Source organism: Ptychodera flava (genome assembly GCF_041260155.1).
Source record: "Ptychodera flava strain L36383 chromosome 23 unlocalized genomic scaffold, AS_Pfla_20210202 Scaffold_24__1_contigs__length_23054250_pilon, whole genome shotgun sequence".
NCBI lineage: Eukaryota > Metazoa > Hemichordata > Enteropneusta > Ptychoderidae > Ptychodera > Ptychodera flava.
This window is the reverse complement of record NW_027248278.1, coordinates 22725088-22743115: the sequence shown is the minus strand read 5'-3', so window position 1 is coordinate 22743115 and position 18028 is coordinate 22725088. Positions and strand designations below refer to the sequence as shown.

Here is an 18028-nt window from a genome sequence, read left to right as displayed (position 1 = left end):
GACCAACTTATTTCTTGGTGTGCCTTTATTGACTTGGCATGGAGCGTAAAGAAGCACACCTACCACTTCGTAAGTGTGACTGCCTACTGGCTATTCTCGGACATTGTAGGAACTGTAGATCATGCATCAAACACAAATTGTTTTGTTTTCAAGGCTGCTTAGACTTTGCATGCCGTGTTATTGTACCTCTCTGTACATTCACTCCTCAACTGAGTGAATTACCAAAGACTGAGGGCTGGCTACAGGGGCGTGTGACAATTTATGCTGAATGTAGCAATGACATCAGAGCATGATTTTCTTTGATGCTCGATCGGCGTATCTCTGTTCCTTGATATCGAACCAACTTCCTCATCTCTCATTATGCATGATTCCGTTGGAATTTGAATGACAAACTATGGCTTGAGAATAACCGTTAACTCTTTCCTATCGGCGGGGGGGGGGGGGGGGAACTCGGCAACGCAAACACGTGATTTTCTATAGCGATAACATAACTACGGTTCAAATATTGGAAATTGAGAAATCCAATTTGCCACTTATTACGATAGTGATGCGTAGACTTGCAGAGCACTCGGCAGACAATCTAACGTTATTGATGATTCTTTGTCTTCGAGTCGTTTTCAGGTGTGCAGCTTCAAGCAAACCTCACCCAAAGCCAGTACTTTCCACTTCGCCATTCCGTCAGTGTCGCAGATACTTATTGGCTGAAACCAAGGCGTATCTTTTTACCAGGTAGCCACTTGGAAACAGGTACTCGCCGAACTTGCAGTCAGGTACGTGTATGAGTAAGGTTCGTCTCCATGACAACAAGCACTCGTGATATGCCAAGTCTACCGCAAATTTAAGAGGATATGCTTATAAACTTTGTAGTGCGCTGTGGGTATTCACTACATCTATCGTATTCAATCATTAAAGTACATCGCACAGTACTAACTATAATCAGGAAAATGGTTTACAATCTGCAATATTGTCAGAAGGCACCGCAGGCAAGTGTCAAATTTCCAACTCGATGCATTTGCCGCAATAACGACACACCATGCACCCGGTCTCTCCACTGACTCCGCCCTATTAGGATAAACTTTCCATTGTTTTGACTGGGAGTAATCAGTATCTTTGTGTTTATCTACTACTCGAGTTGGCTTAACTTCTGGCATTTGTTTGTTTTGATTTCTGCGCTGCAGAGAGTCCACATATAATTGTATCAATTTCATCCGGCATACAGCTGCCTTTATAGTATTGATCACCCCACTCATCTCTACGTTTTGGGGCGCACTCTGTGACACATTAGTAACTCACATCCTCACTGAGATTGTTACTGACAGGATTCGGCATAATGCTCCCACTTACCTTAATATATCTTTGACAACACTAATGCCGACAAGTCATTGTTTTACATCTTCTTTATATGTGTTTTAAGTCAAATCTTTAGAATTGCTTTAATGGATCCCTGGTGATCGTAAGCTCGATTTAAGCATCGAGTTAATTAATTCATTAACGTTTTAAATAAATTCTATATCACTGCACAGTGATATTAATATAATCTTCGTAACCAAAATAATTCTGAATGAGCGACTGGACACCCTGTGACATTGTATTTGAAAACTAATGCAGATTACTTACGTGGTCTGTGCGTCAATATATGTTTTAGATTGCAACAGTAATCTTGTAGTGTCTTCATGACCATACCACGCTGCAAAATGTAACGGTGTCCATCCAGTCTGTTCATAAATAGAAAACATCTTAATAGCATTACGATGCATACATTTGAAAAAGGAGAAAGAAACATTTACATTGTTATACATTTTAACATGAACAGCATCATAGGTGTTCCGGAAGTTGTTACGCTTCGTTCCCAAATGTTGGAGGTTTTAAAGGCGCTTTTATACCCATTCTTTGTTTGCCATCTGCCTGCTTGTCGAGTTTCAGAGAAAATTAAGTAAACAAACACAACATTAACATTATTACCAAACATATAATATTTCCAAAGAAACAAACAAAAATGAGCTTATATAAATACACTTGTGTGTTTTTTCTGTGTTTTATTTTCCCTTTTGCTTGCAGATAGGTTTTTCAAAAATCCAAGGTCGGCAAACAAAGAATTTGTTTTGAATGGCCTTGCAGAGTTTATTGTCTCTATTTAAGTGATCCTTTGTGAGGTAATCTTGAAGGTTGTGAAATTAATTGATGGAAGATAACTTGATATATAGCATTATATGCCGATCCTTTTTTTGCGATAAAAAGGACATGAACAATTTCAGGAAGACTTGGTAGAAAACAAGAATGTTATTTTGAAGTGTTATCTTAGTGTCATTTTTCTCATGCTTTTCGGAAGTGGTATTAGCAACGTATTAGAAACATTGTATGTTTCCCTACATAGAATACGAAATAGAATAATGTGACGGGTGCTATTAGTCTCTGTCTTGAGTACTTGCAAAAGATATCATGTTTCATTCGATATGTTATTATACAAGGTACGGCGACAAACTAATATAAAAACACAAACATATACACCTCCGAAAGTAGAATTATAAAATATTATCATCAACATAGACAACGCTATTTTCTATCAGAAGCACTAGCATTGACGCTCATCAGAGAAATTAAAGGCGAATCTTTTACATTGACACAATAGTAAGAAACAGAAACAACGTGGCCCGTTACTATTTCAACGTGAATATATTAAAACATGACTAAACCCACGGTGGGACAATGCAACGAACCGTATTAAGGGTACTTGCACTCTGGTTTGCTTAACTCTGACGGGGCCCTCCTCGCACGAACGCTTAGCAAGTGTGGCACGGCCGAAGAATCAATACAGCACACTGCGAGTGCAAATGCTCCGAGTAAAGAGCGCTTACTTTGTCTCGTCATTCGGTTCCCATATTACTACATCCGTCACAACACAAAACACACAAATGAAATACATGTCATATTTACAAAACCAGGTTGAGACTCAGGTTATATTACGGAAACGTGTATATTGGCCTTTCCGAAATACAATCTAAAAATAAAAAAGTAGAAAGAATGCAACGTCTGGGAGCCTTTCAAGCGGTGATCAGCAGTGACTGACTACGTCGTTGAGGGCGCACATCAGTATGAGATCAGAGGAATTCCCTCGACTGGAAAGAGGAGCTGTGACGAAAACCAGTCCAGGTCGTGGGTAAATACAGCATAGTAGGATTGGCCGATCAGTGAACCTCAGTCTAAAATGTCATGAATAATAAATCATGTAAATTTAGGCTTGTAGATTGCAACGAGTTCGGATCATGCCAGGTATTCCACCCAGGGCCTTTAATGTCAGCACTAGGTAATTTTTAGAATTGCGCACATCACGGCTCAGTACGGTCAAGATGGCGACAGACAAAAGTGATTAGTACATCGAAAATTACTTCTTTGGATGGCTTCCCTTGTCAAGTTAGGCTTATATAAATCAGGATTTGACCCAAGTATAATTACAGTAACTTATTTCTCGCCAAATATAGCATCATATATTGTTGACCAAATTTTAATTTAACTTTTAAATTACCATCTGTAGTACAGAGAGTTTGTAATATAAGCTTTGCAACGATAGGTCAACTGTTCTTGTCGGTTATTGAAACACGGTGGAGCACGATTTTTTCTGTCTTCAAGTGGATGTGCATTTTGTTCGGGCTTGCTTTTCATTTGTGCCGTACGAGGTTCTTGATTCTCGCTCACTGTAGCCCGAGTCACAGGCGCTTGCCATCACGCTATCATGGATGTCCGGTTTAGTATATTCATTTCAAATACATGTATATGTCTACTAGATTCGACACCTGTGACAGCGAGATGACAAGCGCCCGTACTACGGCCTACACGTTAAAAATTAGCTTGCGCTAAGTAAATACAATGACGCATAGCCGCACCGGACATACCCAACGCTTCAACTGAATTTTGCCTGGTAGCGGTAGATATCGTAGACTCCTACTAACTCCACAACTAATTATGTAGTTTGTTTTACTAAAAGTGATTGATTCAAATGGATTAAATGTGTGACATTTAGTTTTGAGAGATATTTAAATAACTCCAGAGCGAGTTCATGTGTCATGTAATTGACTTTTCAAATCGGTAAATAAACTAATTATTATTATAGGTTGACTTCGTCTTGTCGGCGGGCTCGATCAATAAAAAAAAAAAGAAATCGCGCGTCGGATCAATTCGCCAAGAAATTGTCCAAAAGCAGGAAAAAGAGACATATCCAATTACTCACTGTCAAACACAGTCGAAGAGGGAAAAAAAAGAAAACTTTATCCATGAAGAAATCCTTACAATTTCAGAGTTCGCGGTTACGCAAAAAAGTGCGTATTATACGCAGAAGAAATTTTACGCACGCATTTTTCTGATGGCAATGCGTTTGACTGTACGCAAAATACTGACGCCCATAATCAGCGCTATTTTGATGACGAAACGGCATTTTGTCCATGGTCCCTCCAACCAAGATTGCACCAGAGCTAATAATATGCAGAGAACAGTGTGAAATTGCAACACGCTGAGCGATTTTTTTCTTTGTGAGATTGCGACCCGTCAACAACTGACTACTCACGTGGGTGTTGCCTGAAATTGTAACATTTTGAGCAAATCATTTCGAGCGATTTTTACATGTATTTTCCTCCGGGCAAACAACCACACTTATCATATCACTGACACGACAGCGTGCATGCTGGGAGGCAGCGTAGCTACCTGTAACTGTTGCCACCATAGGTCATAGATCATGTCAAAGCAATCCTCGTTGCTATCTTTTAACCTAAGTGCTTCGAGCAAAAAAATATCGGAACCATCACAAGATGAATCTTGTATAAGTTCAAGCACTAAAAGGGCTGACATGCCAGCCACGACTACTTCAGAGTCTACCAAGTGCACTGCTATCGTGTCCTCAGTGACATCAAGTTCAACGTCGAGAGCATTGAAGCGCAAGCGCGAGCAACCCGGCACGGGAGAAAGTCACACTGAGTTTCAAAGCAGTTGGAGCATCGAGTATCCTTGGCTTCGCTCACAAGTTAAGGCCATCGAAAATGACAAAAAAAGAATTTTGCTGTTCTGTATGCTGTGTGAGAAAGCAAATAAGAGGAACGCGTTTACTCGTTGGTCTCCAGATTCACAAAAATTGGCGATAAAGCGTCATATGAAGACCGATGATCATCGTGGGGCTGCTGTGGCGCGATCATCGCAGGATTTAATGCGTGATTTTTCAAGTAAAGGACTTTCCGGAACTAACTAAGGCAAAACAGCGAGCAGTCCTTCGTACGGTCTATTATATAGCTAAGGAAGAGATATCAGACCGAAAATTCGTGTCGTTGATTGAACTGCGACATGAAAACGGATGCGAATACTTGAAAACGGAGACTTACACGCACCATGACAGTGTTAAAGCCTGCAGAGAGCATCAGCTGATACAGTACTGTAAGAAATTTCTCAGAAAATATCCGATTCGCCGTTTGTTGGCATACTCGTCGACGAAACAGTCAATGTCGCGGTTCATAAGAAGCGGATCATGTTTCTGAAAATCGTCAAACCCCGTACAATATTTATTGGGAACTACACCGTTTTCAATGGTACATCCCAAACAGTAGCTGACAAAATTTTATCAGTAATCGATGATCATGGAATTGATACATTGAAAGTCATGGGTCTTGGCTCAGACGGGGCTCCCGTCATGACGGGTAGACATAACAGTGTCGGCGTACGATTGAAACATCAGAACGTATATCTTACCCGTGTCCATTGTGCCGCACACCGGTTGGCACTTGCAGCAGCCGATGCTAGTCGCGGTGTCAAGAACGTTTTGGAGTAAAAAAAGACCTTGAATAACATTTTCAACTTTTTCAAGTATGCCGCCAAAAGATACCAGAGATTACGAGAACTAAATAAAATTCTCGAAAGCGAAGATGTCCTGAGTTTAAAAGAGCCTTGCTCAGTGCGATGGCTGTCTTTCGGCCGAGCCGTCAAAGGAATTTACGACAACTGGCCAGCGCTTGTCATGGAATTCGACGAAGAAACAGCACAACGTGACAACGCAGTTGCTGACGGTCTCTTAGAGCAGATCAAACAATACTCGTTCTTGGCATCACGCATTTGCTGATGGACGTACTGTCAATCATGGACCGTTGCAATCTTGTATTCCAATGAGAAGATGTCAACTAGACTACTATCGAACCGATGGTCCAATCAACTATCGCGTCTCTACAGCTATTATTAGAACCAGACAGTCTAGGCGAACATGAGAGCAAGCTGACGAGGGAAATTGAAAACAATGTATATCGTAGTCTGGTTCCCTGACCCATTTCCCCGGTAGAGGGCGTGGGGAAATATAGGGTCAGGTACCGGCTAATGTAAACATGGACGCTATTGGGTTAAAATAAAACAGGCTATGATTGGATGAAAGTAACACTTGTAACTTTTTCTCATGTTTCTTTGGTTTCGCACTTTCAGGCTCACTTGACACCAACTTTATGTTTGTACCACAAAGCCGTGGAGGTAGAAAGAGAGACTTTTTACCTCCATGATTTAGCCACTGTGATTTAGCACACCTCTTGATACTTTTAGAACGTCGACATGATGCCTTGCATTTTTCACAAAATTCGGACACCATTCTATCCATCGAAATCAATCGTCATTCACAGTTTCAACAAAGTTTGCTTACAATTAGCTGTTATATCGCAGCAGTACTTGTGGCGTGTATCGAACGTGTTCTGGTCATTGGGGTCACGCCACAGTCGGCGATGACCTCAATGACCCCTAGCGCGTTCGATACACGCCACGTACTGCTGCGATATCACAGCCAGCCTTCAATCACCTCTATTTCCCCGTATTTCTGGATTAATCCTTTCAGTTTGTTTCCCGTCTCGTGTGCCAATGTTTTTGGTTCGGGTACCAGTGTTTGAACATAATTCTGATCGAGTCGAATTTTGACCGGCGTTTTCATTGTAGCAGCCATATTTGTTGTAGCATGTTCTGTCAGGTGACTAACCTCCGCCATCTTGAACAAAATTCTGTTCAAGATGGCTACCCGGTACCTGACCCTATATTTCCCCACGCCCTCTACCGGGGAAATGGGTCAGGGAACCAGACTATGTATATCGTGGTCATTCTCTAACTCACGTAGCTGCCAATCATATCGAAGGTTATGCAAATGTAAGGCGTTACTTCATAACGCATCTCATCGAACAACTGCAAGCACGATTTCTCAGTGAATATACTGATTTACTAACGTGCCTCGATAAAGTTCTAAATGCAAGCAAATATCCAGATCGTGATGTTGAGATCCGTGATTATGGCACAGAGTCTCTGGCGACACTGATTGCCGTTTTTGGTGCTAATCGCGTTGAAAATGGCGCGCCAATGGTAGACCCAATACATGGGCCCGATTTGCAAGCCAAGTTTTCTGAAATGAAACTGACTTTGCGTGCCCACGGACGACCCAATTTCAGTGAATCTTGTCCTATTCTGATAAACGAATATGGAGAGCTGTTTCCAATGTTCCGATTGTTAGCCTGCATAGCTCTGGTGATTCTGGTTTCGTCCATGCCCTGTGAACGGGGATTCAGTTGCCAAAACCGCGTACTCACAGCACAACGTAATCGACTACGTGACGATCATGCAGATGATCTGATGCTCCTTACAATGGAAGGACCACCGGTTGCAGACTTTCCTTTTGACCGAGCAAGGGAAATCTTTGCTTCGCGTGCTAACAGAAATCCTATTAAATTCTAGCGGCACATCTTTATGATTACCGGTATAATTTTTCACCACTGTTACAGTGTTAGCTACAGCATGGAGCGAGAGACGTTACCTCTATGGTTACAGTGCCTCAGAATACCACGTTGCACACTGTCAGTGTATGTGTGATTTTGATCAGTTTCGTATTTTTATTTTTCATTCAATTCAAATTTGTTTCTCTGTTCAGTATGAATACCGGTACATCAAAATATCATGTTACTATTAAAAATCCTCGTTATCGTAAACATTCATTACAAGTGTCAAAAAAATACAACATTTTTGCTCATGGTTGAATGCGGAAGTGGCTGTTACGCATTCAGATGATGACCGTGCGATACACATTTTTGCTAGGCCTTTGAGTACGTGAAAGGCATTTCCAGAATTTCAACCGCGAACACTAAATTTTCATACGAAAGAACGTCGCAGATCGATCGGGCTAACACACCTCCGGGTAACCAATAGTCAAGCTCGATCGATGGATTTGTGAGGTCTGATCATGATCTCAGGATAAAAAATCAAACAAATATACGCCCAGTTGAGGAAACATTTCGACTCACATAACTTTTAACCCCAATTACATTATTATACGGTACGCGATTGGTTCTTTTTTACTATGCTGTATTGAGACAAAAGGCAAAAAAAAATATGTTTCTGGTCAGGTCTTTCTTAAAAAATAGTGCGGCGACGCGAATATTTTTTTTATTTTTTTCCCTCAAGGGAGGGAAGAGGGTCACTTAGTGTTTCATCTAGGATACTACACCAAGGGGGCATTGGTCCCAGTCTACTGGAATTTTTGAGGGGGATTTTAAAATTTTTGGGAGGATTTTGAAACATTTAATGACATCTTATATATATATAAGTTTTAATATTGCAGTGATGTCACTTGTGATAGATACTACAAGCCATAAATAACTTGCATACAAAATCCAAGCTGCTGGCTGCAAACACCATCCTCTATATACTACAAGATTTTTTTCAAAGTCAACAAATTTGGGTATCACTGTTATGAATGTATAGGGCTTCCAAGAGTGGCGGACAGCTCATTAATATTCATAAGCACTAATATCCCTAAAAAATTGTAGCATATTCCCTCATGCTTAAATATTCTGTATGTTTATTTGCACATATTCTGTAAGTCTGCTTTCACAGCAGGGCTTAACATCAAAATTAACAACAGCCAGCCATTTCCACGGTACCTTCACGAGATTTTTTTCATTTTTCACTGAACTGTCTGCACTACACAAACAAAGAAAAAAATCTATTGTAGTTATAAAAGAATGTTTTGTAGCTTATGAAAAAAATAATGAGCTGGTTTGTCACGTTTTTACTGTGCGTATATCATCCCTCACTACTGTAAGTTTGAATCAAGATTGCCCTTTGCAAACCAGTGAGCTGTATTTTCTAGTGACCTAGCTGGTCTTGTAGTTTTGTGCGCAGACTCAGTAGAGCTAAAACGAACAACTTAGAGGGTCAGATCCCGTATTTTGCGGAGTCGAGTTTTTCTCGATGTCAGATTCGCTCCAGTTGCTTTTTTCAATCATTTTAGAGTGGGGAAAATAACAAACAGAAAGGTTGGTTATTTCCGACAGTTAATTTTAGGGTTTATTTGCCCAGAAAAATGAGTCAGTTTCTGTTCACTGAATTCAAAAACCGGGCCCATTGACAGCACAGCTTGCTTCAATGCGCTATGCTCGTGCAGTCTGCACTGAACACGTTTCTGTGACAGTAAAGTCCAATTTTTCGTGTAAATTTTGCTATCAGAATTATTATCAGAGTGTTATGGACATTCACATGACAGTTAATTTTAGGGTTTACTTGCCCAGAAAAATGAGTCAGTGTCTGTTCATTGAATTCAAAAACCGGGCCAATTGACAGCACAGCTTGCTTCAATGCGCTATGCTCGTGCAGTCTGCACTGAACACGTTTCTGTGACAGTAAAGTCCAATTTTTCGTGTAAATTTTGCTATCAGAATTATTATCAGAGTGTTATGGACATTCACATGATGCACAACAACTTCAGTTTGTCTCCTTTTCTCAATCGTACAGAGATGGTGTGACACAGAAACCTTATCGGGCTAGGGCAATGAACTTTTGTGAACGTAACTCTCAACTGGCTGATATAGGCTTTCATACGCAAAATCAGCGTAAAAAAGCGGAAATTTACGTGTGGTATAATTTCAACAACATTTTATTGAAGCAGTTCAAAAAGTATCAAATTCGAACTAAAATGAGTCCCTTCCAAATGGTCTTGCTACACTATACTATGCCTGTTGCCACACTATTAACGGGTGCCGATAACGGGTCAAATGCATCGAAGTGTGACAACCATGATAGCAGCCATTCCAGCAAGCTCAGTGCAGTGCGCAATGTGTCGCCCCTTCTACGTGCAATTGGCGGCGCGTAGCACACCCGAAAGAGGGGGAATCGCGCAATCGCGCAGCCTAGATGAAACACTTGTCAGTTTTATAGTTTTATCAATATAGTCACATATATAATGTTCATGCAGTCACTGATCATGCACCCAAACGAATTTTCTCTTTCTCTTCAGCCGTTATGGTTTGGTGTCATAGCAATCAGTACGTAGTTTGCAGCGGCCGCCAGCCACAAAACCGGAAAAATGGGTGACGCGCTGTTGTTCAGGTTACGCGCGCGCTGACCAGAAACATTTTTTTTTTGCCTAAACCAGGCTGATGTACTGCATGGGTGCGTTCATCAGCGAGGCCTAACAACCGACAATAATACCATGCATTTGTGTCTAACAGAAATATTTGAAAGCTGCAATACCATTAGGATTTAAACGAAAATCGATTAATCAATGTATGGTTAATATAAAGAGCAATTCAAGCCATTGGCATTAAATAATCCGCTATCAAACATTCCAAATTTGGATTTCTCAAAAACATCTCTCTCTCTCTCTCTCTCTCTCTCTCTCTCTCTCTCTCTCTCTCTCTCTCTCTCTCTCTCTCTCTCTCTGATATCATGCTGTCCATGAAGATAAGCGTTGAAGATAACCGACACTTAAATCTTTTACGGAATATTTTTTCGAAGCGAACGCTACGGTTCTAGAATAAATAAATTAAATTGCTAACCAACCGACAGGACCAAATACAAATTTGAAATAATGATGTACTATAATCGGTCATCGTGCAAAATGATAAAATATTTGAATAAATCGAACGTCATATGAGTGGTGGGTCACTCTCTTTGCGGACAGATCGCGGCCATTTTTAGCAAAATTTACTCAATTACATTTTGAAGTATTGCAGCGGGATTGTATGACCACAACACAATAAAATGTCACTGCATTATACGATTTAGTGACTGTAAGGTTTAAGTAGAAGAGGGATATGTGAAATTGTTAAAGCATTATGATTCCGATATCAACATCGAAAACCGAGTCACATTTACTTACCTCATCCTTAGCATTGACATCTGCACCATGTTTAATCAGCACTTCAGCGACGTCTGCATGACCTTTTCCAGAAGCCGCATGCAATGCTGTGGAATTGCTCTACAAAAATGTAAACAATGTTAAAATTGCAATTCACCAATAAGAACTAAATCATGTCGGCATGATAACAGGTATAAACTGACAGAAATAGAGAAATAAAAAGTCACAGTAAGCAAGGAGTATGCTTTCATTGTGATGGGACTTTAACAAAACATACAACTTGCATATTGATATTTAAGGCGACAAATCAAATAAGAAATAAAAACTAGAAACGTCAGTAATTGATTCATAGTTGTCATTTTACAAAAACAAAATTACGAACAAAACAAAACAATGAGCTTTTGATGGTCCATAATGACGACGCAATTTAAAGTTGTTCTTGAGTACATTGGTCATATATGTATTAATATCTATACTTTGTAAGCCTTAGGTTGGTATGTATCGAAAAAGTCGCTTAATCATTATTTATTGTGTCTTTTTGTCCGTGTATCTGTTATACTCGGTCGGCATGTTCAATATCTTGGAAACTAGTATTTCGTAGATTCAATGCTTGAGAATTTTATCGTCCGTAACATGGTGCTGCGCGTCCAACGAGGTCGATAACACTCGTTCACTTCGTCTGTGTAATAGGCTAGAAATTCCTCTTAGGTTGTGAGAGGTGGTATGGTAGCTCCTTCCTTGGTCAAATACCTTTTCGCGTACCCAATCAATTAAAGTTTACAATTTAAGAGTTTAAAGAGTTTTAAATTTATACCGTTTATCTAATTCATTGACTCATTACCGGTTTTATTCTGCCTACATACATGCCTGTCGTCTCCATTGTTAAGTGTTTTTGATACCAGCGCTCGGAATAATACATAGGAGGAGAATTCCCGTGTTTCAAAGAAAGTCATTAATTGAAAACTGACAATGGCGAAGAAACGACACTGATTGTACAAAAGAGTCTCATAGCTTTGTTGTATACCTTGACGGCATTTGTTTACATCATTTTTAGAAAGTCTTCTCGTTACGTGTGTATCAGTTTTTGTTTATTAGTCTCATTGGTCAAATACAAAAAATGACCCGCATAACATCCTAACATAATAGTATTGCTAACTCACATGAATCAAATAGAAGTGGAAACAGTACAGCTGTTACTAAGATACTTTACCCGACTTTAGTTTTTACTCAAATACTTTTTCATCAGGACGATAATTGAATCAATATTTTAATGAAATCCAAACATCCAATTTCTTGTACACACGTGCATAATTTACCTAACACTTCACGTTTTATCAAACGTATATAAATATACAATTATAACTTGTTTTGTGGAGGAAGTGTTAATAGTTTGCCTGATAGACTGCCATGTATTATTATTATGTAATAATATACTCTTGCTGCGGAGTATTCGACAGTCCTTTCAAACGCTTCGCTCGTGAAAGGATCGCCGCCGAATACACAGCAGCACTCGTGCAAATACCGCTAGTACGGCGCGCTTGCACTCACAGGTAAATGGATTCTGTTATTATTACATTTGTTCTATCTTTTATTTGCATCATTCATCGAAGGAATCGTCGATTAGTAGTGCGCACTACTTGTGTGTCAAAGCTTCAGCTCGACCCTGCGGAGTTATATAACATTGACATCACTGTAATGAGGCATCGAATCAGCTTTCACTTTTCATTGGTCAACGCCGCCACACCCTCTATTTTGATTGGTTAAACTATTGTTTACTTATTTATCACGGATGATGTCAGGGGAACGTCGGGGAGCTCGAACTCTGCTTGCGATCGCTCACACATACGTAGCAACATGCCATAGATAGTCAAACGAAGAAAACTTGGTACGCGTTTAATTTTTTCACATTTTGAGCTTGAAATTCTTCTAAATGATCGATACAAATAACAGTTCAAAGATTTTTACGGGAATTTTAAGAGTAAGATACGGCAAACGTAACTTGTCGAACGATCAAATTTCAGTGTTCACCGTGGCACACAAGCGCTCACTGTTATCAATAGCGTGTAGGACACACAAGCACAGAGTAAACTGCACGCAAAAATGACATTCTAAATATTCTTAAGGATTGTAAACAGGGAATGTCCGGTGAGAAAACTACTGGCAAAAACGTCTCTGAAAATGTTAACTGTTTAACTGGCTCCGCTGCGCCCACGGTTACGTGTGTTTCGATGCATGATTGCGGCCGTGTATCGAACTACACGTAACAGTGACTGCGCAGACGTCGTCCGTTGTCAATGTTTTGCTTCGCTGACGACAAACTGCTCTTCTAGATTATAAAAATCATCCTCACACTACGATTAGTATATGCAATTTTCTTTGTCGTAGTTTTTTTATCAGTAATGACATTTATTTTACGATAACTAGCATAGAACCGAAGTGTAATGAAAACTGGAAGACGACAACTTTTGTGTATACAAACAAAAGTAGTTCCGGGTCAAAAATTGGTAAATACTCATTAACATAGAGAAATTGCATAATGTTTTTGATATTGCACCGCAGTGCAAATACCGGTTGTACGCGCGCGCTTCGATGCAAGTAAATTATGTAATAATATAGATCACATCTTACCCTTTTATAGTTGCGCCAAAAGTTAACCTCCCCAAAAGGCATCTGTAAAATTTTATAACTCTTCAAAATGCTTGCGCACAAAAGTGGTGACCCCCTCCATAAACATGGTCACCAGTAATTTCTCTCCAGTCGCTAAGCCTTTCAAACTATTGTGTCGGCAACGACGCATCGTAGACGGAGAGCGGCGATCATGTGTAGCTCACGTGTGTAAACACGTGGGCTAATGTCATAGCGATGTCTGTCTGTCTGTCCGTGTGTGTGTGTGTGTGTGTGTGTGTGTGTGTCTGTCTGTCTGTCTGTCTGTCTGTCTGTCTGTCTGTTTACACGATAACTCAAAACGCCTGAACGGATCCAAGTCAGATTTGGTACACATGTACCATATGCTACTTGCAAGAACTGATTAGAGTTTGGTTAGTTGGCCTGCATATTAATGAAGTTATGCAATATCGTTTTTTTTTTCCGTGCAATGGTTTCCTTATGGAGACGGTAATGACTGTGTAGACATATATCAAGAAATACGGCACAAATTTCATGAAATTTTTCACGGATGACAATCTAAGAACATTATGATGATACTGTTAGTGTCATGTCAATTATCTTCTCATTTGCATATTTAATGAACTTTTGTTATTAGTGAGATAACTCTGAAATTCCTGCACCAAACTTGATGATACTTGCAACAAATATTGATCTGATATATACCTAATTATACTTAGAAGCATTAGGCAGTGTAAAGTTAATAAATAGCTCATTTGCATATTTTATGAAGGTTTGTAATTAGTCATATAACTCCGATATAACTTCACCAAATGTGGTAAAATCTGCTGCAGATACTGATCCGACTGATATCTAACTGTAGTGTAAAGCATTTTGTAATGTTAAATTAATTAAGGTTCATTTGCATATTTAACGAACTTTGTAATTAGGTATATAACTCTGAAATTACGGCACCCAAGTCAGTAAAATTTGGTACAGATATTGTTTAGATAAATATCTAATTGTACTGACAAGCATTTGGCAGTGTCAAGTTAACAAATAGGTCATTTGCATATGTATTTTATGAAGTTTTGTAATTAGCGATATAACTCCAAAATAACTGCACCAAATGCGATGAAATCTGCTGCAGATACTGATCCGACAGATACCTAATTGTGGTGTAGAGCATTTAGTTGTGAAGTTAATTAAGGGTTCATTTGCATATTTAATGAACTTTGTAATTAGTGATATTACTCCAAAATTACAGCGTTAAATTTGATTTTTTTTAGCTTCTGTGTCGCTTTCCGAAGATCATACGGCACTTATTTATACATTTGAACTTAGGTTGAGGTGTAGCTTTTGGGTTTATCGCCAGGTTCAACGTCAGAATACATTGAACCGTCCATACGACCAGACTGGAACCGTCTATAGCTGAGATGCGACGGATCCCCATCCTATTCTTTTGAATAGCTGCAAAAGCTTTAGCTACTGCAAATTTCATTGGACAAGTCTTTTGTGTTTCCATGTCTGAATTTATCGCATCGCCTTTTCGTCAAAAATGTCACGAGAGCACTGCATCGATTGCGACAGATCGATGCAGGGAAAAAAGTTCCGGTCGATGAAGTAGAAGGGGGTAATTTAGATTTCCCATCTATCCTGTTCTAAGTGACACAGGTTGCGATTCGGGCAAGTTCTTGTGATAATGTTGCTATTTTTTATTTTCCAGCAATTGTTGTACATGAGCATCGGATTTCTACCTGTAATCTAACGGCCGCTCTCCAAGCCGTCGATTGCGTTTGAGACAATGTATGGCACCGGTAACGAATAATCCTACAGCACTTAGTCTATTGTGCTATATACCGATGTGTATATGGATACTTGTGTGATGTGATCACAATCACAACTTAGTTCTACAAGATGACCTTTCTTTCACGAGTTTTGTAACAGCTCGTCTACATTTGCTTTTGAATATTTTCCATCTTTTTGAGGTTTTAAACCCAAAAGTCTCTTCGATTTCCATGGATACCATTGGCGTAATTGATGCTTTTTATTCGACGACATATCTTAGGCCGCGGGAAACAAGATAAGATATGAACGCGAAAACGTGGTAAAAATAAATTTAGACGTAATATTTCAGTTAAAGAGTGACCTGCATTTTTGGCCTTGCATGGACAAACAAAACTTCTCAATGAAAGTGGATGTGCCTCTTTACTTACAAACGACTTTCGTTTCATTTCTTTATCAAACATAAGCCATTTGCGGAGAAGCAGCAAGGATACAGTACAGGTTTAGATATGACGATGAAGCTATTGCTTATAACGGATGAATATTGACTGGCTGTCTGAACATCCGGGTATCTTGATTCACAATCACGTACATCAACTGTAGTCACGCACGGTTTTTATGTTGCCGAGCAACCACTTAACATGTGAACTCAAGTGACCTTTTTCAAATTACTCCAGTCAGACTAGCATTCACAGGCAGGTTTTTTGACAAAATCTTGACCAAATCATTTTACAAAGCACTAATTAACATGAAAGTGTCCGATCGAGTAATGGACATTCAGAAAATTTGAAATCGAAATGCGTAAATTGTCGGCACGTTAATCGACCCTCTTTAATATTGCTAATTGTATGTGACCACGGACCATTTCAGCCGCTCGTGAACTATCATTGTCGAAACTTTTTCACATATACATATTTTCTCATGTTTGCGAACGATTGTAGCTCTGAGTCGATCGATGAGCAAATTTGGCCGTCGGGTGGCAGATTGATTTATCAAAACTCTTGCTTTGTCCTCGGCAAACAATAAAGAATCAACTTAAAGATGATCTACTGCATCGAATATACCAAGTTGACGTTGATCACTTGGATATCTAATCTCCATTTGGATTGATGAGACAACCCATTATATTTTTCATAACACATTTAGATAGCAATAATCAGTATTAGAAAATATTGTTGCAGGAACAAAATCCTTCAGTATCGTTGCAAGCACCAGTAGAAAGCAGAATTGAAGACAATTCAAAGTCTTGATTTGCAAAGTCGAGGTTAGCTTAAAGCTCAATTCGTTTGGTCAAACCGTAGTATTAACAATGGCAGATTGCTAGCCTGTAGGTACAATGGCTTTTGAGACCTTCATATCAGTTTGTAATCTGAATATTCTTCTTTGCTTGAAAATTCTTCATAATATGCTTCTCCTTGTTTCATGCGTGTTGCTCTATTCTGGTGTGCTATTCTGTTCTATGTCTCTGTAGGATAACAATTGCACTGAAGTTCATGTAGCTAAAGTACATTATAATTTTAACAATATTGACGGTCAGCCACTTACTCTCTCAAAATTACAGGTCGTTCAACCACCATAGTTTTAAGACAGACATACGCGCATGAGAATGAGACATAGTATTTCCCAACTTATGTATGTGAAGTGGACTTTACAAGTGAATGCGTTTTCTTGTCTGTCATAAGTGGAGTAGAACCAGAATGTATGATTCGAAAATTGAAAATAAGTAAAAAATCTATAATGATGTTTGGACGGACTGTTCGCAATGTCATTCACTCTGAATGACATCCTGACTTTACCATCAATCAGTCAATCAAATGCAGGTGAAAGTCTTCCGTGAGGTTATATGAAAAGAATTAAAATTCACATCTCTTCATCGCAACATATTTTGTACTTTAGACCTGTACTTGAAACTTTAAGTCATTCTTTACAGGGTTTCAAGACTTGTCATGTTTCTCAGAGGGTCCCGTTCAGATAAAGAATTCAATTTATCGATATCTACGATATTTGTCATCGTCTGAGTAAACATTGAGTATTTGACCATTCTTATTTTAATTTTTTAATAAATACAAAAGTACTGTAACATAAGAATCAAAGTTAAAATAAAACTATTCAAAATTTGTTATAAATATGAAATCGTTAATTTTACAGCAAACAACCGGTTCCATGCATATTCACGTGATACTAGTGATACTGTCAACGGTGACGTTGTAAAGTCATTATCCATGCATACTTGTTCGTGAAAACAAATAGACTCTAGCCATGATTTTAGACCCTGCTAAGGCAAAATTATGAATCGTACTCTTACGTGTATGTTGCAGTTGATCATTTGTTATGCTAAGGAATCATATGTGTCACGACTGATCGTACAACTATCAGTACACCCTGAGCAGATGATTATCGGAAATGTAATTCGTACATCATTTAGTCCCTACATCAATTTAAATTATATAATTCTCGCCACTATAAGCATACGGGTGTGCAAATATACAAAGTGAAACGTAATAAATATAATTGTAT

The 18028-nt window shown here is 39.1% G+C and overlaps 1 protein-coding gene across 1 annotated transcript in view; it reads right to left on the bottom strand.

Moving 5' to 3' along the window:
* LOC139124992 (death-associated protein kinase 1-like) overlaps window positions 1-18028 on the bottom strand; it is a 353067-nt gene that overhangs the window by 323562 nt on the left and 11477 nt on the right. The window contains exon 4 of the mRNA XM_070691106.1: window positions 11144-11242. Within this exon, the coding sequence (XP_070547207.1) occupies window positions 11144-11242 (99 nt within the window). The remainder of the gene's footprint in view (window positions 1-11143; window positions 11243-18028) is intronic.